Raw genomic sequence first — 26,428 nt, 5'->3', positions numbered from 1 at the left:
TCTTCCATATTCAGGCTTACCTTGTCTTATTGCACGTCACTCTTATTATGCTTTGCAGATAACCGAGTTTTTACACACTGAAAGCTGTGGCAACCCTGCATCAAGCAAATCTGTCAGTGCTATTTCTCCAGCAGCATGTGCTTCCTGCATGTCTCTGTGTCACATTTTGGTCATTTTGACAATATTTCAAACTTTTTGTTATTATATCTGTTATGGTGATCTGTGATCAGTGATCTTTAATGTGACTACCGTAACTGTTTTGAGGAACCATGAACTGCACCTATACAAGACAGTAAATTTAATTGGTAAATGTAGCACATGGCCTGACTGCTCCACTGACCAGCCATGTTCCCATCATTCTCCTTTTCCTCAGACCTCTCTATTCTCTGAGATACAGCAATTCTGAAATTAGGCCAATTAATAACTGTAAAGTGGCCTTTAAGAAGTCAACTGAAAGAGTCATGCATCTCTCACTTTAAATCAAAAGCTAAAAATGATCAAGCTTAGTCAGGAAGCCATGTCGAAAGCTCAGATAGGTTAAAAACTAGGCCTCTTACACCAGTTAGCTGAATTGTGAATGCAAAGGAAAATTATTGAAAGAAATTAAAAGTACTACTCCAGTGAACACATAAATCATAGGAAATTGAAGCATTGCTGATAAGGAGAAAGTTTGGTCTGGTTAGAAGATCAAACCAGCCACAACATTCCCTTAAGTCAAAGCCTAATCCAGAGCAAGCTCCTAACTCTCTTCAATTCTGGGAAAGCTGAGAGGAGCGAGGAAGCTGCAGAGAAACGTTTGAAGCTAGCAAAGGTTGGTTCATGAGGTTTTAAGGAAAGAAGTCATCTCCAAAACATAAAAATGCAAGGTAAAGTGGCAAGTGCTGATGTGGAAGCTGCAGCAAGTTATCTGGAAGTTCTAGCTAAGATCAATGATGAAGGTGGTTACACTAACAGACTTTCAGTGTAAATGAAACAGTCTTCCATTGGAAGAAGATACTGGCTAGAACATTCATTCCTAGAGATAAGTCAGTGCCTGGCTTCAAAGCTTCTAAGGACAGGCTGACTCTCTTCTTATGGGCTAATGGAGATGGTGACTTTAAGTTGAAGTCAATGCATATTTACCATTCAGAAAATCCTAAGGCCCTTAAGAATTATGTTGTGTTTACTGTCTATTCTGTCTATACTCTGTAAATGGAACAACAAAGCCTGGATGACAGCACATCTGTTTGTAGCATGGTTTGCTGGGGTTTATTTGTTTGTTTTTTAGTATATTTATTTTTAATTGTATATATTTAAGGCATATATCATAGTTTGGGTTTTTTGTTGTTGTTGTTGTTTTTAACATATGAGTGAGAACAAATGTCCCTCACCCATTTTGGGAGAAGGTGGCAGATGAAGAGAAGTGAGTTAAAGGATACAAACATACAGAAAGCTGAAGGAAATAAATTCAGTGTTTGAAAGCAGAGTAGGATGAGTATACTTAACAAAAATGTATTGTATTTGGATAATAGGCACCCTGAATACCCTGACTTGGTCACTATGTGTTTTATGCATGTAGCAAATTTTCTCATGTACCCCATAAATTTGCATGAATAATAAAGAGTTTACTGAGTATTTTAAGCCTGTTGTTGAAACCTGCTCAGAAAAAAAAAAAATTACTTTCAAAATATTAGTGCTTGTTGACAATGCACTTTAGTTACACAAGAGCTCTGATGGAGATGTACAAGGAGATTATAAAGTTGTTTTCATGTCTGCTAACACAGTGTCCATTCTGTAGCTCGTAGATCAAAGGAGTGGCTTTAACTTTCAAGTATTACTGTACTATTTAAGAAATAAATTTCATAAGGCTTCAGCTGCCATAGATAATGATTCCTCAGATGGATCTCGGCAAAGTGAATTGAAAGTCTTCTGGAAAGGATTCACCAGTCCAGAGAGGCCATTGACAACATTCATGATTCATGGAAGGAGATAACAATAGCAAGGTTAACAAGAGTTTGGAAGAAGTTGGTTCCAACCCTTGCAGGTGACTTTGCGGGGTTCAAGCCTTCAGTGAAGAAGAAACTGTAGATGTGACAGAAATTGCAAAAGTACTGGAATTAGAGGTGAAAACTGAAGATGTGACTGAACTGCTCAATCTCATGATAATATTTAACTGATGACAAGTTGCTTCTTATGGTTGAGTAAGGAGAGTAGTTTCCGGAGGTGGCATCCAATCTGGTAAAGATGCCATAAACATTGTTGAAATGACACCAGAGTTTTAAGAGTATTAATCAATTTAGCTAATACAGCAGTGGCATGGTTTGAGAGGATTGACTTCAATTTTGAAAGGTCTGTTGTAGATAAAATGCTAAAAAACAATGTGAGCTACAGAGAAATCTTTTGTGAAGGCGAGAGTCAATTGATGTGCAAAATTCATTGCTACCTTAAGAAATTGCCAGTCACCCCAGTCTTCATCACCCACTACCCTGATCAGTCAGCAGCCATCCACATCAAGACCCTCCATAAGCAAAAAGATTACAACTTGCTAAAAGCTCAGATGATTGTTAAAGTTTTTTAGCAATAAAATATTTTTAAATTAAGGCACATATATTACTTTTTAAAAGATACTACTCTTGTACCCTTGATAGGCTATAGTGTAAACATAACTTTTATATGTACAGGAAAACCAAAAAATTCACACTACTTTATTGCAATATTCATTTTATTGCATTGATGTGAAACTGAACCTGCAATATCTCCAAAATATCAGGATTCTAAGAAACATTCTATTACTAAAAGAGTTTTTAGTAATGATTTAGATAACTGTGCTGTAATAATAAGTAGTGAAATATGTAATTAATAGGAAATAGTTTTAATTTGGAGAGTTTTTAACAGTGTTACAGATAATACACTTTTTTTCAAGTACACAAGAATTTATTTTTAAAATATATGTGATTTAGAAAATATAAACGTTTTTAGCATGTCATAGTTTTGGAATCTAATGCTGGAAACAAATACCAGTATCACTTTGCTTGTTCTATTTTTCTTTTTATTACCTACGTTCTGTCTCATTTCTACATATTTAGCTTGTTCTCATTTGAAGTCCACCTTCCCCTTAAAGCCTACTGCTTTTCTTTTTGCATTTTCTACCACAGTTTTACATTGTGTGTTATAACTAAGCATATTCTATCTTGTATTATGATTATGTTCTTGTATCTTTTTTCTCATTTATAAAAAAAATAGAAAAAAAATCTTTGTACATTTCTGTGAATTTTAACACACCCATCAATATAATTAGCATACAGGACAGATTCATCATCCCTAAAATCTTCCTCATACTATCTCTTTGTGACTATAGCCTCCTTTTCCCCCGATCTCTGACAGCCATTGATCTATTCTGCCTCACTATAGATAAGCCTTTTGGGGTACGTATGGGATTACTATAAATGGAATCATGATATGTGTTTTTTGCAATTTTTTTTTTCACTTAGCATAATACCTTTGAGATTGACCCACGTTGTATGTGTCAGCAATTATTTTTATTGTCAAGTAGTATTCTGTTGTATGGTTGTATCACAGTTTGTATGTTCTAGCATTGAAGGACATTTGGGTAGTGTGACGCCTTCAACTTTTTCTTCAAAATTATTTTAGCTATTTTAATTCCTTTGCTTTTCCATATCTATAATTAATTTATATTTCCAGCACAACAACAAAAATTCCTGGGATTTTAATTGATATTGAGCTAAATCTGTGGATTAATTTGTGGGAAATTGACATTTTTACTATATAGAGTCATCCAAACCATAAATACAGCATGTGTCCCATTTCTTTAGGTCTTCTCTGATTTCTTGTATCATCTTTCTGTAGTTTTTAGCATACTAGTCCTATGCCAGTATTCTTGGGCATATATTAACATAGAAGTTTTTCAGAGCTATTGAAAATGTTCTTGGTTTTTAAAATACCAGTTTCCATTCATACACTTGTAATATATGGAAATATGATTGATTTTTGTGTGTCGACATTATGAATTTGGTAAACCCAGTTATTCTAGGATTGGGTTTTCTTTTGTGGCAGATTCTTTGGGTTTTTCTATGGAGACAGTCACATCATCTGCAGATAGGGTCGACTTTCTTTCCAAATGTGCACGTTTCATTTATGTTCTTACTGCACTGGCTAGGACTTACAGTGATTTATTGAATAGGAATAGCAAGAGTGCTCATTTTTGACTTGTTCTCATTTTTAGGGAGAATATATTCAGCTTCTCACCATTTAGTGTGATGTTAACTGTAGGTTTTTCATACATCTTCTTTATCAAGTTAAGTATACTGAGTTTTGATCATAAAAGGGTGTTGAATTTTATCAATTGCCTTTTCTACATCAATTGATATGTTCAGATGGTTCTTCTTTAGATTATTAATATGTTAGATGACATTGATTTTTGAATATTGAAACATTCTTGCATTATGTAAGTTAACTTGTTCATGGTATATTATTATTATTTTTATATATTTCTGGATTTGATTTGCTTATATTTTGAGACTCTTTCCGTCTTTGTTAAAGAGGACTATCAATGTATACTTTTATTTATTTATTTTTCCCTCTGCCATCTTTGTCTAATTTTTTATCAGGATAACGCTAGCCTCATAAAATATGTTCTGAAGTATTTTGTTTTCTGGAAGTGAATGTGTAGAATTAGTTTTCATTTTAAAAATGTTTTGTATAGTTATACAGTGAAGCTAACTGGGCTTAAAAATATTTTTCAAAAAGGCAATTTTTTAAAAAAATCATGATTTCACTTTCTTTAGTAGTTATTTAAGACTAATCTGGTTGTTTGAGGTAACTTAGTAGTTCTTGGTTTTTAAGGAATTGCTCCATTTTGTCTTCATTTGTGATGGTTAATATTGTCAACTTGATTGCATTGAAGGATGTAAAGTATTATTCCTGGATGTGTCTGTGAGAGTGTTGCCAAAGGAGATTAACATTTGAGTCAGTAGCTTAGGAGAGGCAGACCCACCCACAATCTGAGTGGGCAACATCTAATTAGCTGCCAGTGAGGCTAGAATAAAGCACACAGAAGAAGGTGGAAAGAGCAGACTTACTGAGTGTTCCGGCCTTCATCTTTCTCTCCTGCTGGATGCTTCCTGTCCTTAAACATTGACTAACAACAGACTCCAGTTTCTTCAGCTTTCGGACTCTTGGACTTACTCGGGCCGTCAGCCACAGACTGAAGGCTGCACTGTCACCTTCCCTACTTGTGAGGTTTTGGGACTCAGACTGGCCTTGTTGCTCCTCAGCTTGCAGATGGCCTATTGTGGGACTTCACTTTGTGATCATGTGAATCCTTAATAAACTCCTTAATAAACTCCCCTTATATACATCTATATACATCTATCCTATTACAATAGTTCTGACCCTCTAGAGAGCCCTGACTAATATAGTTGTCAAATTTATGAGTATAGAGTTGTTCATATTTATTATATTTTTAATGTAATTAGGTTTTATAGTGATATCCTTTTTCAGTCTTGATGTTGATCTTTTAAATGATTTTTTCTTTTTTGTCTTGATACAGATTTATAGATTTTATTGATCATTTCAGAGATATAGCTCTTGATTTCATGTACTCTATTCCATGTCATTGATTCTGGTTATTTTCTTTATAAATATTTTTTCCATTAAGTCTTGCTTAGACTGTATCTCACAGATTTTTATATATTGTGCTTGTCTTGTGTATTATATCTCCATTCATAGAAAATCCCATCAGTTCATGTTACACTTTTTGCTTCATCTGTTAAATATATGTTGAAGAACTGAAGAAGAGACAATCTATTACATTTCCCCAGCTATTTGCCATGTTTTCTCTTTCTTTATTCCTAATATTTCAAATTTCCTTGTATAACTTTTCTTCTTCCTCAATATCTTTATTTATTTATTTATTTATTTTGAGACAGAGTATTGCTCTGTCATCTTGCCTGGAATGTAGTGGCATGATCTTGGCTCACTGCACCCTGCACCACCCGGGTACAAGCAGTTCTCCTGCCTCAGCCTCCCAAGTAGCTGGCACTACAGACTATGCTACCACACCCATCTAATTTTTGTATTTTTAGTAGAGACAGGTTTTACCGTGTTGCCCTGGCTGGTCTTGAACTCCTGACCTCAAGTCATCTGTCCACCTAGGCCTACCAAAGTGCTGGGATTACAGGCTCTTTATTTCCAACATCTTTCTTCAGCAGTTCTTAACACAGCAAGTCTGCTGGCCATCAATTTTCTTAGTTTTTCTTCAGTTGAGAATGTCTTCATTTAGCCTTCTTTTCCAAAGGGTGTTTTTGCTGGATGTTGGATTGACAGTTTTTTCCCCTTCTTCATCATTGATGATGATAAATCTGCAGTCATTTGAGTCATTGTTCCCTTGTACATAGTGCATTGTTCACTCTGGCTGCTTTCAAGATTTTTCTTTAAGATTTTAGATTTGACTATAATGTGTCTGGGCATTGATTTCTTTGGGTTAATCTTCTTGGGGGTTCTTTGACATTATTGAGACATTATTGAATATAGGCTTATGGGTGTATAAAACTTGCAACATTTCAGTTATTAGTTCATCAAATGTTTTTTCAGTATCACAAGCTTACTCCTCTTGTTCTGGGACTCTGCATGTTCAGTGTTTTGTGACTATAAGTTTCTAAGGTGGTGGTCGATTTTTTCATATTTTATCTCTATGTTGTTCAGGTTGGATCAATTTCCTTTGATCTATCATTGAGTTCAGTGACTTTTTCTTATGTCATCTACATAATTGTATTGCACTCCCTCAGGAACTAAAAAAAATTTTTTTGTTTACATATCTTAGTTCCAAAAACATTATTTGATTCTTTTTGTATTTTCTGTCTTCGTTGCATTTTTCTGTTTTTCTCTTTGTTTCAAAAGTGTTTTTCTGTACTTGTTGGAGCATTTTTGTAATAGTTGCTTTACAGTCTGTCAGATAGTTTTAACATCCCTGTCATTTTGTCATTATTATCTATTGATTATCTTTTTTTTTCCCTCTATTGATTGTCTTTTCATATGTGAGGTTTTTTCTGCTTCTATGTATGCCTAGTAACTCCTGATTATATCATGGATATGTTGAATATTATGCTTTAAGAATTTGGGTCTCTTATTTCTAACAGAGAATATTGATATTTTGTTTTAGCAGATAGTCTTCCTGTTTGCATTCAGGCTTCAAGTTCTAACTGGTCTTCTGTGTTTGGGGTACAGTGTTGGTTTAGTTTTCAAAAGCAAAAGTATTGTTCAGGTCATGTGTCCATTCAGTTACCAGTCTGGGACTTGGGTATTGGTTTATCCTATAGTTTACTTATTGAAGTCTGTATATACTGTTTAATGTCTGCTCCACATATGCACAGCTTGTGAGTGAGTCCAGGAGTTCGTAAACAGCTTCTTGTGGTGGTTCACCCAAGCTCTTCTCCCTCCCTTATCTCCTTAGTACTTATTCTCTGGGGTCTCCTTTTTAGGTTCTCTGACCAGAAATCTGGGCTTTTATTTACCCTGCCTTGTGTGCATCTGTATCTAGGGAAAATGGCAAGAGGGTGTACAGTACAAAAAAGTTACTGGATACCCAAATCTTTTGGGACCACACTCATTTGATTGGAGAGGAAAGTTTCTTTCCTTGAGAGTTTCAGATCTCTGTGGGTTCCTGCTGCGGCTGCCATTGTCATCACCACAGAATTGTTTGGGTGCTGGAATGGGAAAGAACCAATAGGTGAAAAATAGGAAAAAAGAATAATGGCATTATCTGCACTCTCTGAGTGTTAGGATATTCATTTCCCCCTCTTCTAGCCTTAACTAGAGAGCTTCTCCTGGGGCTTTTTCTGCTTGCACTAATATCAACTTTCAAAGTTCAGATTGAAACTTGGAAAGGTTTCCTTGAGTTCTGACTGAAGGATACCAGAGGGGAAAAAACGGAATATCTGGTTCAAGTATGATGCTACTATGAATTGTAACCTTTTCTCATAGTCCACCTGCTATTTTATTATTTTTAATTAGGAGACTCTCTTAGAGTAGTTTCAGGTTTATGGAAAACATAGCAGATAGTACAGAACCCTCATATACTACCTCTCTCTCCCACAGTTTTCATAGTTTTCTTTATTACAACTTGGATTAGTGTGGTAAATAAGTTACAATTTATTAACCAATGTTGATATTTTATTATTCACTAAAGTCCATAATTTAAACTAGGGCTCATTAATTGTGTTATATAATTTTTTTCTGTTTGTTTTTTCTTGAGATAGAGTCTTGCTGTGTTACCCAGGCTGGTCTTGAACTCCTGGGCTCAAGTGATCCTCCACATCAGCCTCCCAAGTAGTCAGGGTTACAGACGTGCACCATTGTGCACAGGTTTTATGTTGTATGGTTTTATATGCAACATATGCATAATATCATGTATTCACCATTACAGTTTTATGCAGATTAATCTCACTGCCTTGAAATTGCTTTGTGCCACACCTATTTTTTCCTCTTCCTCACTGCCCTTAAACCTCAGGCAACCACTTCTCTTTCTCTTTTTAATGTTTCTATAGTTTTGCTGTTTTCATAATGGCATATACTTAGAATCATATGGTATGTAACCTTTTCAGACAAGCTTTTTTCACAAAACAGTATGTATTTAATGTTCCTCCATATCTTTTTTGTGGTTCGGTAGCACATTTCTTTTTATTGCTAAATCATATCATCATAATTTGTTTATTCATTCACCTGTTGAAGTATGTCTGGCTGGCTTCCAGTTTTTGTCAGTCATGAATAAAGTGGATATAAATGTTTATGTGCAGATTTTTGTGTGAACATAGCTTTCAACTCATTTGGGTAAATACCCAGTAGTGCAATTCCTGGATTGTATAGTAAGACTGTGTTTAGCTTTGTAAGAAACTGGTAAACTGTCTTTCAAAGTGGCTGTACTATTTTATATTTTTATCAGCAATGAATGAGAATTCCTATTGTGCTATATCCTTGCCAGCATTTAGCATTGTCTGTGTTTTTGGATTTTAGCCATTCTAATAGATGTGTAGTTGTATCTCATTGTTTTAATTTGCAATTTCCTGATTATATATGTTGAGCATCTTTTCATATGTTTATTTTACATCTTTACATCTTTTTTAGAAGTTTCTGGTAAATCTTTTGCTCATTTTTAAGTGAGTTCATGTTTGTATCGTTGAGTTTTAAGAATATTTTATATAGTTTTGATATGTCTTATCAAATATGTTTTGCAAATATCTCCCCCCAGACTGTGATTTATCATTTTATTTTCTTAACAATGTCTTTGACAGAGCAGAATTTTAAAAATTTTAATGAGGTCCAATTTAACAGTTCTTTTCTTGCATTGGTTATGCTTTTGGTATTGTATCTATAAAAACTCATTACCCCCTGAATCCCCCAGATTTTCATCTGTATTATATTCCAGAAGCTTATTGCTTTTGCATTGTACATTTAGGTTTATGATTTATTTTGAGTTATTTTTTATGAAAGGTCAGTGTCTAGATTCACTTTTTTGCATGTGAGTGTCCAGTCCTAGTACCATTTGCTGAAAAGACTACCCTTACTCTATTGAATTGCCTTGCCCCTTTGTAAAGATTGGCTGACTATATATATTTGACTGTATCAGGTCTATTTCTAGGCTATCTATTCCATTGATCTATTTGTCTATTATTTTTGCAGCACCACATTTTCTTAATTACTCTTGCTTTATAGAAAGCTTTGAACTTGAATAGTGCAAAAGTCCTCTGACTTCGTTCTTCTTCAGTATTGCGTTTGCTATTCTGGATCTTTTGCCTTCCTGTACAAACTTTAAAATCAATTTGTTGATATCCACAGTGTAACTTGTTGTATTTTTATTAGTATTGCTTTGAATTTATATATCAAGTTCAGTAGAACCGACATCTTAAGAATATGAGTCTTCCTATTTATGAACATGATGTATCTATCTCTCCATATCATGATGATTTTCTTTCATCAGATGTTTGTAGTTTTCCTCATCTTGTATGTATTTTGTTATATTTATAGCTAAGTATTCATATTTCTTTTTTTGGTGCTGATATAAATGGTACTATGTTTAATTTCAGATTCCAGTTGTTCATCGCTGATATATAAGAAAGAGATTGACTTTTGTATTACATCCTTCAGCTTTGCTATAGTGATTTATTAGGTCCATGAGTGTTTTCATTGATTCTTTTGGATTCTCAAAATATAAGATCATGTCATATGTGAGCAAAGATGGGTTTATTTCTTCCCTTGTAATCTGTTTACCTTTTACTTCCTTTTCTTGTCTTATTGTATTAGCTAGGACTTTGAGTATAATGTTGAATAAGAGAAGTGAGAGAAGACGTCCTTGCTTTGTTCATAGTCTTAAAATGAAAGCACCTAGTTTCTCAGCAGTAAGCTTAATTTTAGCTTTATTTTTATTTGTACATTTTTTTATCAAGTTGAGAAAGTTTCCATCTATTTCTAGTATTACTGTGAATTTTTATTATGAATTAGATTTTGTCAAATGGTTTTTCTCTGTTTTTTAATGTGATCATATGATGTTTCTTTTGTAGCTTATTGATGTGTTGGATTATGTTAATTGACTTTTGAATGCTGAACCAGCCGTGTATACCTGGAATAAATCTCATTAAATTGTGATGTATAAATATTTTTTGTGCAACTAATGTTTTGTTAAGGACTTTTGTATCTTTATGAGAGATACTGATTTGTAGGTTTTTTTTTCTTTTTTTTTCTTTTAATGTTTTTATCTGGTTTTGTTATTAAGATGGTGCTGGTTTTATAGAATGAGTTAAGAATTGTTCCCTTTGCTTCTGTTTTCTAGGAGAGGTTAAGAATTGGTATTTCTAATTTAAATGTTTGTAGAATTCACCACTTAGGCCATCCGGGCCCAGTGCTTTCTGTTTTGGAAAGTTGTTAATTATTGATTTAATTTCTTTAATAGATATGTGGCTGTTTAAATTCTTTATTTCTTGTTGTGGATTTTGATAGATTCTGTCATCCAAGGAAATTGATTCATTTAATCTCAGTCACCAAATTTGTGGATATTGAGTTGTTCATAATATTCTTTTATCTTTTTAATGTCCATGTGATAATTAGTGATGACTCCTATTTCTTTCATTTCTGATATTAGCAAAATGTGTCGTCTTTTTGTTTTGGTTAACCTGGCTTAGAATTTTATTAAAGTTATTATCTTTTCAGAGAATGAGCTTTTTTTTTTTTTTTTCTTTTGCTTTTTATTATTGCTTTTTAAAAAAGCTTTAAAAGTTAATTCTTTTTTTTATTGCTTTTCTGTTTCCAGTGTCATTGATTTATACTCTCGTTTTTATTATTTCTTTTCTTCTACCTCATTTAAGTTTATATTACTCTTCTTTCTTTGGTTTTCTAATATGTAAGTTTAGGTAGTTTAATATAGGTCTTTCTCCTAATCAGATATATGTATTCAATGCTATAAATTTCCCTTTACACACTACTTCTGCACATTTTTAGAAATTATATTGTCATTTTCATTGAGTTTGAAATACTTTTTAAAATGTACTTTGAGTTTTTGGATCTATATGTTATTTAGACATACCTTGTTTAAGTTGCAAATATTTTGACCTTTAGTCATTCATTTCTAATTTAATTCTATTTTGGTCTGAGGACATACTTTGTGTGATTTCTGTTCTTTTAAATTTGCTGAGGTGTATTTTTTGGCCCAGAATGTTTTCTGTCTTAGTGAATATACTATGCGAGCTTGATAAGGATGTATATTCTGCTGTTGTTGGATGAAACATTCTGTAAATGTCAGTTAAATTCATTGATTGGTGGTGCTGTCAGTTCAACTATATTCTTATTGACTTTTTGCCTGCTGGATCTGTCAATTACTGATGGAAGTGTGTTTAAGTCTCCAGCTATAACAGTGGATTTGTCTATTTCTTCTTCCAGTTTTTTTAGTTTTTGCCTCATGTATTTTAACATTCTGTTGGGAGTACATACACGCTAAGAGTTATTATGTCTTCCTGAAGAATTGACCCCTTTATTATTATTTAATATCTTTCTTTATTCCTGATGGTTTTTCTGGTTCTAAATCTGCTGTATTAGGGTTCTGTAGAGGGACAGAAAAGAACATACACACACACATATATATGTGTGTATATATATGTATATATAAAAAAATTATATATATATATAAATGCACACATACATATACGTGTGTGTGTGTGTGTGTGTGTATAATTTATATTTATATAAAGGGGAGTTTATTAAGGAGTATTAAACTCACGTGATCCCAAGATTCCACAATAGGCCATCTGCAAACTGAGGAGCAAGGAAGCCAATCTGAGTCCCAAAGCTGAGGAACTTGAAGTTGGATGTTGAGGGCAGGAAGCATCCAGCATGAGAGAAAGATGTATGCTGAGACGCTAAGCCAGTCAAATCTTTTCATGTTCTTCTGCCTGCTTTTATCCTTGCCATTCTGGCAGATGGTTAGATTGGGCCCACCCAGATTAAGGGTGGGTCTGCCTTTCCCAGCCCACTGACTCAAATGCTGGTCTTCTTTGACAGCACCCTCACAGACAGATCCAGGATAAATATTTTGCATCCATCAGTCCAATCAAGGTGACATTCAGTATTAACCATCACATCTGCTTTGTTTGGAATTAAAATAGCTACTCCAGCTTTCTTTTGACGTGTGATAGCATGATATATCTTTCTTTGCCCTTTACTTTAAAGTTATCTGTGTCTTTATATTTAAAGTGGGTTTCCTATAGACATCATATAGTTGTCTTATATTTTATCTACTCTGTCACTATCTGTCTTTTAATTGGTGTATTTAGACCATCAACATTTAAAGTGATTGTTGGTATATTTAGCTTAATGTCTACTACTGTTTTTAACTGTTTTCTATTGGTTATGCTTGTTCTTTCTTTCTTTTTTTTTTTTTGGCCTTATCTGATTTTAATTGAACATTTTATATGACTCCATTTCTCTCCTTTCTTGGCATATCAATTCTTTAGAAAAATTCTTAGTGATTGTTCTAGAGTTTACAGAGCAACATTTACAACTCATCAAACTTTACTTTCAAATAACACTATACTACTTCACAATTAGTGCAGGTACCTTATAATTGTTCTCTCCTGTCTCTTGCCATAATTCATTTCACTTATTCATAAGCTATAATAAATCAGTACATGGTTGTTGTTATTTGAACAAACTCTGCCAATTAAAAGTTTTAGAAAGCTTTTATTTATTTATTCTCTCTCTGACACAGTTTATTTCTTTATGTAGATCTGAATAATAACACATATATTGTTTTCCTTCACCCTAAAGAGCTTTTTAAAAACATTTCTTGCAAGGTGGGTCTGCTGTTAATGTGTTTGTAAGGTGTGGGAGAATATGAGGCCTTTTATAATCTTCTGACTAAATCTGTTTTTTAGTTTTATTATTTGTTTTCTTTCCAACCCAACTTCTATTTTAAGTTCAAGTGGTACATGTGCAGGTTTGTTACATGGGTAAATTGTGTCTCATTGGGCTTTGGTGTACAGATAATTTTGTCGCTTAGGTAATCAGCATAGTTTTCCAGTCCTCACCCTCCTCTTACTCTCTACCCTTAAGTAGGCTCCATTGTCTTTTGTTCCCTTCTTTATGTCCATGTGTACTCAGTGTTTTCCTTCTGCTTATAAGTGAGAACATGCAGTATCTAGTTTTCTATTCCTGTGTTAATTTGCTTAGGATAATGGCCTCCAGCTCCATCCATGTAGCGGCAAAGGACATGATCTCATTCTTTTTGTGGCTGTATAGTATTCCATAGTGTATATGTACCACACTTTATCTAGTTCACCATTGATGGACATCTAGGTTGATCTTTGCTATTGTGAATAGTGCTGCAATGTGCATTCATGTGCATGTGTCTTTTTAGTAGAGCAATTTATATTTTGGGTATATATCCAATAATGAGATTGCTGGGTTGAATGGTATTTCTACTTTAAGTTCTTTGAGAGCTCTTTCGACTGTTTTCCACAGTGGCTGAACTGATTTGCATTTCCACCAGCAGTGTATAAATGTTCCCTTATCTCTGCAGCTTCGCCAACATGTATTGTTTTTGGAATTTTTAATAATAGTCATCCTGACTGGTGCAAGATGGTATCATGTGGTTTTGATTTGGATTTCCCTAATGGTTAGTGTAAATCTTTTTCTTTTTAATGGGCCTATGCCCCAGGAGGTAACCTTCACCAGTATTTCTCAGCTTCCTATACCCTACTTAGGTGAGCTAGGAAGGCTAGAGGAGGCTGGAGTGGTTATTTTTCCTCTCCCATCTTGATGAGGTTCTGGCAAAGTAGTTTCCTCCTCCCCCACTGGAAACGGGAGATTTTTCTGATATTCACTATAAGAATATGGAGGGCTCATGGCAAAACTCTGCCCCTATAAGCTGTGATTCTCTGTATTAACTTGCCTTTCAAGTTGTTAGGCACAGATTTGCCTTGTAACCTCAGTTCTCTGATGGATTAAAGAAAAGCTGTCGATTTCCAGATAGTTGTTTTTATTTTTTCCCCTTTGAGAAGAGGGGAGTAAGGACCTCCAAGCTCTTAATATGTTGAGTGGAAACCTTTCTTTACTTTTTAAGAGCCTTCTAATAGCTACTGTCTTCTTTTTTGTCTATATTTTGTAGCTATTTTCAGTGGGAGAGCTAGAGTTGAGTATTCCTACTCCATCTTATCTGTACAGATGCTCCTTGACTTACAATGGGGTTATGTTCTGATAAGCCCATCATAGATTGAAATTGTTAAGTCAATAAGGTGGTTAATATGTCTAATCTACTAAACATCATAGTTTACCCTACCCTACCTTAAATGTGCGCAGAACACTTGTATTAGCCTACAATTGGACAAAATTATCTAACAGAAAGCCTATTTTCTAATAAAGTGTTGACTATCTCATGTAAGTATATCATACCTCATATCACTAGCTTGAGAAAAGTTCAAAATTAAAAATTCAAAGTGTGATTTCTACTGAATGCACAATGCTTTTGCACCATTGTAAAGTTGAAAAACCTTGTGGAACCATTTTAAGTTGAAGACTCTACATTTTTTTGAAATACTGATTTGTTTCCTTTAATGATTATATTTCGATTCAGGTTTTTTATTTTCTGAATTATTTTGGTAAATTTTTTTTTCAAGGAAATTGTCATTCCTTCTAAGTTTACTGATGATAATGTTTATCATGTTAGTTTATCTTTTTCAAAATCTCTTATCTATGTTTTGCTATCTTTATTGTTACATGCTGTTTGTTTGTTTTGTTTTTTTGCCATGGAGTCTCACTCTGTTGCCTAGACAGTGCAGTGGTGTGATCTCTGCTCACTGCAACATCTGCCTCCCAGGTTCAAGTGAGTCTCGTGTCTCAGCCTCCCGAGTAGCTGGGACTACAGGTGCGTGCTGCCCTACCCAGCTAATGTTTTGTATTTTACTAGAGATGGGGTTCCTCCATGTTGGCAAGGATGGTCTCAATCTCTTGACCTCATGATCAGCCCACCTTGACCTCCAAAGTACTGGTATTACAGGCATGAGCCACCGCACCAGCCCCCCAAGGTACTGGGATTACAGGCGTGAGCCACTGCACTGAGCTGATTTTGCTCATTTTTAAACTGGACTTTTGTTGAATTTGATTTATAGGAGTTATTTATATATTTTGTGTATTTACCTCTTAGGTGATTTGCAAAGAGCTTGGCACTTTTGAAGAGTACCAGCTAGTATTTTGTAGACTGTTCTTCATTTTGGGTTAGCTTTAAATTCAGATTATGTTTTATTTAGTGAGAATATCATAAAGATGATATTATGCTTCTCCCAGTACTATATCAGTAGATGCAAGATTCACTGTACATCATTATTAGTGATATCAACTTTGATCCCTTTTAATAATTAAAGTGATAGCTGTCAGGTTAGCCTGCGATAAATTTATTTTCCATTTACAATTAATAAATATCTTGTGGGAAGAAGCAAATGTATTTGCATTGTGTTGCTTTTAATCATCCATTTGCCTATCTATTTTAGTATCTATTAATGACTTTTGCTTGCTCCAGTTATTACTGTCATGTTTGCCAAATGATGATTTTTTTTTATTTTTCTCATTTCTTCTACATTTCTTAATTTATATTTCTTAATTTATTTCAGCTACAGGAAGGAGCTGTCTTATTTCTCCCATTTATTTATTTACTTACATCAGTAGAGATGATGGATTTTTTTCCAATGGATTACAGTTCATTAGTATTAGGTTGGCGCGAAAGTAAACATGATTAATTTCAGTGGCAAAACCCGTGATTACTTTTGCACCATCCTAATATTATAAATTTTATTGCTTTGGTTGCTTAAGTTTTATTTTCTCTGTCTCAGCTCTGGAATCAGCCATTTCTCCAATGAGCCCTGATTCATTTTATTGAAAATGATATTTAGAAACCATAATATGGGTGTTGGTGTGCTCATTTTCTATTGAGAGATTATTGTTGTAGGCCTTTTCAGTTTTTTATTAATTTCTGGTTATGTCTTTATTTTTCTAAGTTATTAAGGGGAGCACTTAGCTCACTAATTTTTTAGTTTTCTTAAAATCAAAATGTTTAATGGTATAAATTTTTCTCTAGTTAACACTTTTTTATTCATTAATGCCCAAGGTTCTATTCTAGGTGCTTGGAACACATCTGAATAAAGCAAAAATATTTCTTTGTTTTTGGAGTTTACATTCTAGCAGAGGAAGACAAGTAATTAATATGCATTTTAACTGCATTCTAACTAGTTTCAGTACGACATTTTTACTATTCAGTCCTACATATTTTCTAATTTTCCTTGTGATTTCTTTTTTGCCCAGAGAACATTCCTATTTTCTGTAGGAGCTGATTTATATCTAATACCTAATGCTGCCCATTAAACTATGACAGAATACTCTTAAAATTTGTCTTACTTAAGAAACTCAGAATACTCAATTGTTGCAGTCATACCTTAATAAACATTTTTTTCCACTGGTATCAAATTCATGCCCTACTGCTCTGTTGTGGGTTGTTTAGTTAACTTTTCTATATACACAAGCATTTTTCTTCTCAGTGCCAAATCATTAAGTTAAACTCCACATGTAATACTATCAGCTATGTACATAACTCAGTTAAGTAAAGACAAATGGACAGTTTTGAGTGTTGTGTGCATAAGCAATAACAACTATGTCATAACTGCCCTGTGCTCAGCAGCAGCTGTAAAATGTCATCACTTTTTAGATGCATTCAGATTTCAGAGATGTTAAAATGTGAAAAAAATGTGAGGCTAAAAATAGATTTACTCAGGTATTTTTATTTTATTGTGTTTTGTATGTTATTCTAAAATTTTTTTCTTTAACCGTTCAGTTTTCTTCTTTCTTAGAAGAAAGTGGATCTAGCTAATCCACTCTTTCTGCAGCTTTCTTGGGACTATTGCATGACTAAAAATAAAATAACTTTACATGAATAAAGGTGAAAAGATAATTTTAAGTGCTGTCAGCAAGTTTAGTTTCTTTGTTATTGCAAAGAGGTCTGGGTTTACAATTTATATCTAATATTAGGTAGAATTGAAATAATACTTTCTTCAACTGGCTAGTAGCTTTACTGATTTAAAAACTTTAGAGAATGTCTAAAAATTGTGCGTTAATTGGCTCAGCTGTAATGTACAGTTTTTTTTTTAATATGTGACATATTTTTATATGTAAGATGTGAATTAATAAAAAGGAAACAGCTGATATAAGAAAGAAAAGGACAACATTAATAAGAGGACACAGCATTTTAATAAATATATTGAATATATATAAATGTATTTGATCCGGTTCTCAAGTCTGTTTATTACTGATTTTCAATTGTAGTCAATAGTAGTTCCACCTTTGTTTCTTTCCCTTTCCTTCAAACATCATCTAGACAGTTAACACAGTGCTTGGCATATTCTAGCTTCTTGATAAATATTTAAACGAGTAAATGAATGAATGGTTAGAGAGTGGACAAATAAACAGATGACGAAATTTTAGTCTTTTGTAGTACAAATAAATATACATATAAATTTCACTTATTGAGATTTGAAAACAGCAATCTTTTAATAATTTAGGTAATATAAAGGAAAAGATTAATTTATTTTAAAATTTGAACACGAGTTTTTCAAAAGTAGAATTATACTATCTGAACTACAAATGGAAAATAAGAATAAAAAGAAGGTAACTTGAAATTGAAATGAATTTATGAGATATATATTCTTTAACTGAAATAAATTTATGAGATATGTATTCTTTAATGTAAAAGTAATTGGTGGTTCAGAAGATATTTTTAAAGATTTTCTCATTTTAAACTGGCTTATTCTAGAATTTTGTCAATTATAAATTGTTTTGAACTTTCTACTTAAATTGAAACAATTTTTGTTTTTGAATCATTATGGATTCTGATTTAGTGCAATTAAATCAATGGATTTTACTATGTATTATCTATTGGATTTAATACCATCTAGAAATACCTAGAAAATATTTCTCCCTACATTTTGAATCTATATGATTCATATCGTCTATTGGTTCTGTATTTAAATATTTGAATATGGTTTATGATAAAGTGTATGGGCTGTGATGTCAGGCAGATTTGAGTTTCTATCTCCAATATGTTACCTCTTAGTGAGCAATTTATTTATTCAACTTCTTAAACTTTAGTAGCATCTTGTATAAAATGGAGATGATGGATACCTACTACCATAAAAGATTGTTGGGATGATATAATAAACTTAATATGTAAAGTGCTTAGCATAGTGTCTGGGATCTGGTAGCTATTCAGAAATTGGGAATAACTGTTTTTCTCCTTTGTGTTTTTTTTTTTTTTTCCTGCAGCTTTCCCCACAATTAAACCAGACAAAGATGCAAGACATGTAGTAAAAGTGGTAAGTGTTGCTCTTAGATTTGTATTTCACGTATATTTGACTTTTCCCTTTTCTGTTTTATTTATTTAAGAATGTTTTTCACCTTAATTTTGTAACTGTTGCCTTATCAGTAAACTTAATGTTATGATCTATTTTCACACTGTTAAAACATTAAGACTAGAGAACCTTTGTTTTTCTGTATTGCCAACTATTACCGTGTGTGTTATCTATCTAGCTATTCTTTCTCTTTCCCTCCCAAACACCCTCTCTCCCTCTCTACCCTAGATGGTAAGGTCCTTAAAGGCAAGCATAGGGTTTTATTTCTTTTTGTGTCCCCTGTACTTGGTATAGTGAATGAAATACAGTAGACCACTCAGTAAAGGTATCATATGTGAGTGGACCACGGGGATAGTTTGCTGTGTATCACTCAGATGTATATGTTGGTATACAGTGAGTGTTTGTATATGTTTATACAGTTCTCAGTGCTTTTAGTAAGTGTTTTCTGTAAGAAAACTACTTTTAAAAGTGTAAGACTGTATAGGGATAGTTGTACAATATGTTGTTTAAAAATTAGATTCTTCAAGTTTATTTAGTGTTTTCTGAGATTTTTAGTGGAAATCTGGTGCCTATGTTGTATAAAAAATTATTCAAGTACTATTATGTACTACATATATATGTTCCTATTTTCACAGTTGAAATAACAATTCCATCTTTAGTATTATTTTTTCCTAGTAAAATTAATTATTCTTTTTTTATAGGAATATCAAGAAAATGGCCCGTTATTTTCAGAACTTAAATTTTATCAGAGAGTTGCAAAAAAAGACTGTAGTAAGTAAAATTAGCAAAGCAAGCTACTTCCATATATGTTCTTGCTAAAGTGAGTGTTGATATTTTGGTCTTTTTCTGGCCTTCTGGAAAATTCTTTTCAATAGAAATTTTATTGTAAAGTGATACAGTTAACTGTTATAACATATAAAAGCAAGACAGATGGTATACAAATCTTGACATGACATACATAATGGGTTATATATTTTAAGTCAAAGTTGTTTCTACTACTTTACATAAAATGTTAGGTTGTTAATCTAAGCTACCAAGAGTCCTTTAAGTGTAAAAGATAGTAGATTGAAATTATTTCTTTTACAGTACACCATTTGGATAGGAAGGCTATAAGGAAAAAACATTAAAATGGGAAGCAGATATATGTATAAGAAAGGAACGATTATAGAATGGATTGGGGTAAGGTGTGTGGAAATGTGGAAATGATTAATTAAAGATGTTTAGGAAGGTGTTAGAAACTTGAATATTGGAAAATTAATTGGAGCTGGATACTAACTGTAAGAATTACCAGATAGAAGATATGAATGGGAAATGAATATAAGCAGAGAGGAAGAATAACAGCATTTTATAAATGTGATGTAGATGGGCTAAGAAAAACATTAAAGAAGTAAACAGGAGTAATGACTGTATAGTCAAGGTCTTTTACATCATGTTTAGGAATAAGAATGATGAGTCTGGCCTCAATAATTAACTTTGTTTTTCTTAAAAAAGTATTCTAAACATTAAGATTGTATTTACTGACTACTTAAACTATGTCAGAGTGACAAATAGAATCCGTTAAACTTGATTGTTTGTCAGTAGAGCTGTGTTAAACATAAAACATATAGGCTAGAATCATGAAAAAATGATTAACTGATTATTTAAGTGGATTTGATTTTTTGTAAACTAAGTTTAATCAGAACCAGTTTTTGTATAAAATAATTTCAAAGTAAGATGATTTTTCTGTCCAATTTCTGTTTTTGTGTTTTTTGTTGTTGTTGTTTTATTTTGTCCATTATGGTTTTAGATTTTGAAGTAATAGGAAAGAAAAAGCCATCTCTCTGCTGAAGCTTTGGTGGTTGACATATGTTATATTTAGGAATTTAGCTAGCATATAAGGTAATGAATTCTTTTTATAGATTGAAACATTAGTATATATGGTATCAATATACAAAGACTTGACTCATTTTTATTATTGATTTAATTTAAAATTTTCTAATTTTTTTGTTGAATATAGTGGTAACAAATAGTTTGAGGCCATGAGAAATGTTTGATGAAAACAAAATGTATTTTCTAGGAAGATCTAGTTACATTTTTGGTTAGCTAAAGAAATTTGTCTATAGAAAGGTGAGAAATATCTTTTGAAGTAACATGAATCTTTTTAAAAATAAATTTGTCTTTGTAGTCAAAAAGTGGATAGAACGCAAACAACTTGATTATTTAGGAATTCCTCTGTATTATGGATCTGGTCTGACTGAATTCAAAGGAAGAAGGTAAAATGGAATGATTATAAACAAATATTTCTCTATAACTATTCCTTATGTGGTCTATGAGTTAACTGTTGTGATGTAACAAATTACCCAAAACGTATTGGCATATAATCACAAACCTGTATTGTCTTAGTTTCTGTGGGCAAGGAGCTTGCAACTGGCTTTTCTGGATGGTTCTAGATCAAGATCTCTAATAAGGGTATAGTCAGCTGTCTGCTGGGTTACAGTCATCTCAAGGCTCATCTGGGGAAGTATTTGTTTTCAGAGTTACTCATGTGGCTACTGGTAGGCCTAAGATGTGCTTCTTAATTTACTTATGTGATTGTTGGCAGGCCTTACTTCCTGATCATGTGGGTCTGTGCATAAGCTACCTGAGTGTTATGAAAAATAGCTGGCTTTCTCTAGAGCAAGTAATTGGGGGTGGGAGGGAGAGCATGCACACAAGTGTATTCAAGAAGGAAGTCAGAGTTTTTTGTAATCTAATCTTAAAAGGGATATTATTATTACATCTGCTTTATTCTCTTTGCTAGAAGCTAGTCACTAGATCCATTGGTCCTCGAGAGAGAATCAAGTTCTATCTTTTGAGGAGAAGCACAACTAATAAGTTATAGCGATATCTTTAAAACCACCAAATATGGCTAGTCCTATATGTAATTTATTAATAGTAATTAAAAAAAAGAAAAAAAAGTCTGTCGTTTTTATTTACCCTTTTGTGCCAGAGATTTGTATATACTTTATCTTGTTTTGTCCTTTGAATAGCCTATTTAGGTGATAGTGTTTTTATTTCATAGATGAGAAAATAAGCTCAGATGTCAGTACTTTGTTCAAATGGTCTTTAAATGCTTTAAATAAAAACAAAATGAGTGAACAGTAATCTTGAAGTGAAGTAAAGGGCTGCCAGTAGGGGACTGAATGGTTGATTGAATCATGGTACATCCATATCACATCATATGTAGCCCATTAAAGAAGTCAATTAGAGCTATACTAGTTGCCTTAGAAGGATTTTGATGAGATACTACTGAAAAAAAGTAAGATGGAGAAAGTGCATATAATACGATCACATTTTTGTAAAACAAATTCTTAAATGTGTGTGTTTGTGTATGCACACATAGACAGATATAGAATAGGTGCTGATGTGAATATATAAATGAAGGGAAGGAAAGAAGGTATGGAAGTGCCAAACAGAACAGAAAAGGAAGAAGTGCACTTAAAAAAAGACATGTTTATACATGTATAGAGAAGGTAAGTATCTTATCAAGAAACAAATGCAAAATTCACATGGCCGGGTGCGGTGGCTCACGCCTGTAATCCCAGCACTTTAGGAGACTGAGGCAGGTGGATCACGATGTCAAGAGATCAAGACCATCCTGGCCAACATAGTGAAACCCCGTTTCTACTAAAAATACAAAAATTAGCTGGGTGTGGTGGCGTGCACCTGTAATCCCAGCTACTCAGGAGGCTGAGGCAGGAGAAGTGCTTGAATCCGGGAGGCAGGAGGTGCAGTGAGCCGAGATTGTGCCACTGCACTCCAGCCTGGCAGCAGAGCGAGACTCCATCTAAAACAAAAACAAAAAAATTTATGTGTGGACAAAAATTTTTTCAGGACCACATTGCAAGAAGTCATGGAGTCAAAATAAATTGAATTAAGTACTGTCTAATTTAGAAAGAGTTTTTTATATGTAAATATAGTGTGAATGGTTCAGTACAGCATTCTCTTCTAGAAAACCAGCTGCAAAGTTAATAATACTGAGCAGTTTCTGCAAAGGAATAGCAGAATTATGAACGTGCATTCATTCTCTAATGGTTTAGATTGTATCATACCTGGTTGTTAGGTTGGGCATAATTTTTCTTGTTTCAAATTAAATAGACAATTTCAAGCATTACTTTCTCAGGATGATCTTTTTTTGATGCTTCTTTCTTATAGTTACAGATTTATGGTAATGGAAAGACTAGGAATAGATTTACAGAAGATCTCAGACCAGAATGGTACCTTTAAAAAGTCAACTGTCCTGCAATTAGGTATCCGAATGGTAAGAAAGAATTACTTATTTCGCATGATCTGTTTCCAAATTATTTACTTCTTACAGTATAGAAATCTTTTCCTTTTGCTATTAGAGAATGAGGGATTATTGCCCTAGAGACATCAGTTAGGAGTAGAGACTGTTTTGGTGAAATTGATAACCGTGGGCTCTGTAAGTGACAGAATGTGCTGTGCTGTGTCTGGCACTGCAAACTCAATCAGGTTTTGGTTCTCCAGTCTGATCTTTTTCCTCACAGCTTTCTTTTGCATACCACGACAAGTTTTCATTGCCATTAAGAATAACCTTTCTTTCATCAGTTATAACAATGCAAGTTATGGCAAAATGTATTGTTAGCCATTTTAAACATGAGATGGTATGGGGTGCTATAAAGTTTTTATTATGAATTTGGGATGGTGGCAATAATTAGTTGTGGCAATGAATAAAATATACTTTACCAAATCAGAAGCAAGGAACTCTTCATAGCACCCAGGCATACATTTGTTTATGCTACATATTTGTATTGTGATATTTGTATTTGTGTTGTTTTAAGTCTCATTTTTTCACTTTCAGTAGCATGAAGCTGCTTATGCCAGATTGGGATGCAGCAAATGGAATGCATTAATTTTCTCATTTATCCATCCTCTAAGCCAGCAAATGTTTATTGAGTACAAAGTATATGTAACATAAAGGCTGAAGGGCTTTAGAGATGAAGCTAAGGAGTTTTCTATTACTATATAGAGGAAGAATACCTTTCCCTTTGCTTATGGACATGGCATTTTGTTCTAAGATTCTTAAGACTTGATTTAAAATTATTGTTTAGGTGAGGAATTGCTGAGTGGGCTTCAAGATTGTTTCACTGTAGATCTCTGATTTTATGCTGTGTTTTTCCTGTTTGTGCAGTGCAGTTTGGCTACTGGGCCATCAGGAATTAGGCATAAGCATTTTTGAATCCTAATTTTCTTCCATTGGAACTTCAACTAAAACACTTGATTTTTGAGGATCATTTTATTCAACTTTTTTTCCAGGATGAGCAACCAGAAGATGTGATATTTTAGAATAATTGACCATTAAATTGTGAAATACATCACTTTGTCATTGTTAATATGAAAAAAACCATGTTATTCTGTATTCAAAATGCTGAAATTGATCATGAGTTCTAAATAGATAGCAGTATAACCTTATTTTATCTATTTATTTTCACAGTTGGATGTACTGGAATATATACATGAAAATGAGTATGTTCATGGTGATATAAAAGCAGCAAATCTACTTTTGGGTTACAAAAATCCAGATCAGGTAAATACATACTTTTGCTTTTAGTAAAGATCTTTAAAGTATGAAACTGAAACATTCAGAAAACAAACTCTTAACCCAGAAGAATTTACAAATGAGGGCATAACATGATGAATGTTGTAATTTATCTTACCTGCTTATCTAATTTAATCTTTGTACCAAACTAATGAGTAATTAGGATGAGAAACTGGGAGTCAGAGGGGTTAAATAATATGTTAATGGGCACATAGTTAAGAAGTGGCTGAGCAGGAATTTGAATTTGTGAGCAAATATAGATAAACAAAGAACCCCAAAATCCAGTGGGAGTAGAGTTGGATTTATGCAGAGGTTAAAAAAAGCTGTCATATTAGTTTATCATTTCCTACTCTATAACCAATTAAATTTTAAGCAGAGAAGCTTTTCCATTAAAACTTTGTGTAATGATGAAAATATTCTGTTTGACTCTCCAATATGGTAGCCATTGGCAATATGTTGCTAAATATTTGAAACATGGTCAGTACATTACCAACTGCTGATGAGTATATGGAGTAACAGAAACTCTGATTTCTTGCTCATGGGAATGCAAAATGACACAGCCACTTTGGAAGACAGTTTGGCAGTTTTTCAGAAAGCTAGACACTCTTAACAGATCAAGCAGCAATTGTGCTCCTTAGTGTTTACCCAAATGAGTTGAAAACTTGCATCCACCCGAAAACCTGAACATGAATACCATATAGTAGATTTATTTATACTCAGCAAAACATTGAAGTAACCAAGATGTCCTTGAGTAGGTGAATGGATAAACTGATACATCCAGTTAATGGAATATTATTCATTGCTAAATAGAAATGAACTTTTGAGCCAAGAGAAAACATGGAAGAAACTTAAATGTATTTAACTATGTGAAAGAAGCCAATCTGAAAATGCTAAATACTATATAATTTCAACTACTGTATATGACATTCTGGAAAAGGAAAAAACCATGGAGACAGTAAAAATATCAATTTTTTACTATCTCCATAAGTTAGAAGGGAGAGGAAGGATGAATGAGTGAGGCATGGTAGATTTTTAGGGCAGTGAAACTATTCTGCATGATACTGTAATGGTAGATACATGTCATCATTTGGTTGTTAAGATCTGCAGAATGGACAAGACCAAGAGTGAACGTAATGTAAACGGTGGGTTTTGGATGATAATGATGTGTCATTGTAGGTTCATCCACTTTAAAAAATGTGCCAGTCTAGTGAAGGATGTTGATAGTGGAGAGGATGGGAACTTATTGTATTTTCCACTCAGTTTTATCTATATTGCTCTAAATTTACCTAATCAAACCTAAAACTTCTCTAAAAATATAGTCTGTTTAAAAAAGCAGATATTTTTAAATATTAAAAATATTGAGAAACTGAATTTTTAATTTAACTTAAATTTAAATAACAGTATAACCAGTTGACTACTGTATTATCATGTTTAAGGAGTTAAATGATTGAGTCTATAAAAAATTAGAAAAAAATGTAATCGAATATTTGATCTCTGCATGGGTTAAATTCTAAATAAAAATACAAGAGAACAAAAATCTCAACTGAAAATATTGACAGCTTTAAAATTTTAAGATGTCTGTATATTTAAAAATTCTTCAAAATGAAAGATGAATGAGAAACTGGGAAATAGATTTATGACAAATATTTGAGAATATCTAGCCACTACTAAAAAAAGTTAACAAGGAAAACACCAAATATGTTTTCAAAGCAATGATGGAAAGGAATGAAAAAACAGAACAGAGAAGGAATATGACTGTCCTAGAAACAGGAAAAAAGGCCACCTTTGCTAAAAATGAAAAGATAAGGATACCAAAACATCGAGGCACCCTTTTTAAAGTATGTGTCAAATTGAAGAGGACTAAAATAATAGTCTGATAATATTGAGGCGGATAAAGGTATCAGCACTTTTAGAATCCCCT

At 33.1% G+C, this 26,428-nt stretch overlaps 1 protein-coding gene across 6 annotated transcripts in view; it reads left to right on the top strand.

Annotated features, from left to right (window-relative positions):
• Nucleotides 1-26,428, top strand: part of VRK2 (VRK serine/threonine kinase 2) — a 108,436-nt gene that overhangs the window by 22,072 nt on the left and 59,936 nt on the right. For all 6 annotated transcript variants that reach the window (XM_032292071.1, XM_032292072.1, XM_032292067.1 and 3 more), the window contains exons 3-7: nt 18,844-18,893; nt 19,631-19,700; nt 21,094-21,181; nt 23,103-23,208; nt 24,403-24,495. In XM_032292071.1, the coding sequence (XP_032147962.1) occupies nt 18,844-18,893; nt 19,631-19,700; nt 21,094-21,181; nt 23,103-23,208; nt 24,403-24,495 (407 nt within the window). The remainder of the gene's footprint in view (nt 1-18,843; nt 18,894-19,630; nt 19,701-21,093; nt 21,182-23,102; nt 23,209-24,402; nt 24,496-26,428) is intronic.

Source organism: Sapajus apella, unplaced genomic scaffold (assembly GCF_009761245.1).
Source record: "Sapajus apella isolate SASKATOON/1434 unplaced genomic scaffold, GSC_monkey_1.0 scaffold26, whole genome shotgun sequence".
NCBI classification, from domain to species: Eukaryota; Metazoa; Chordata; class Mammalia; order Primates; family Cebidae; genus Sapajus; species Sapajus apella.
The sequence above is the reverse complement of the archived record's forward strand: the minus strand, read 5'-3'. Positions and strand labels throughout refer to the sequence as shown.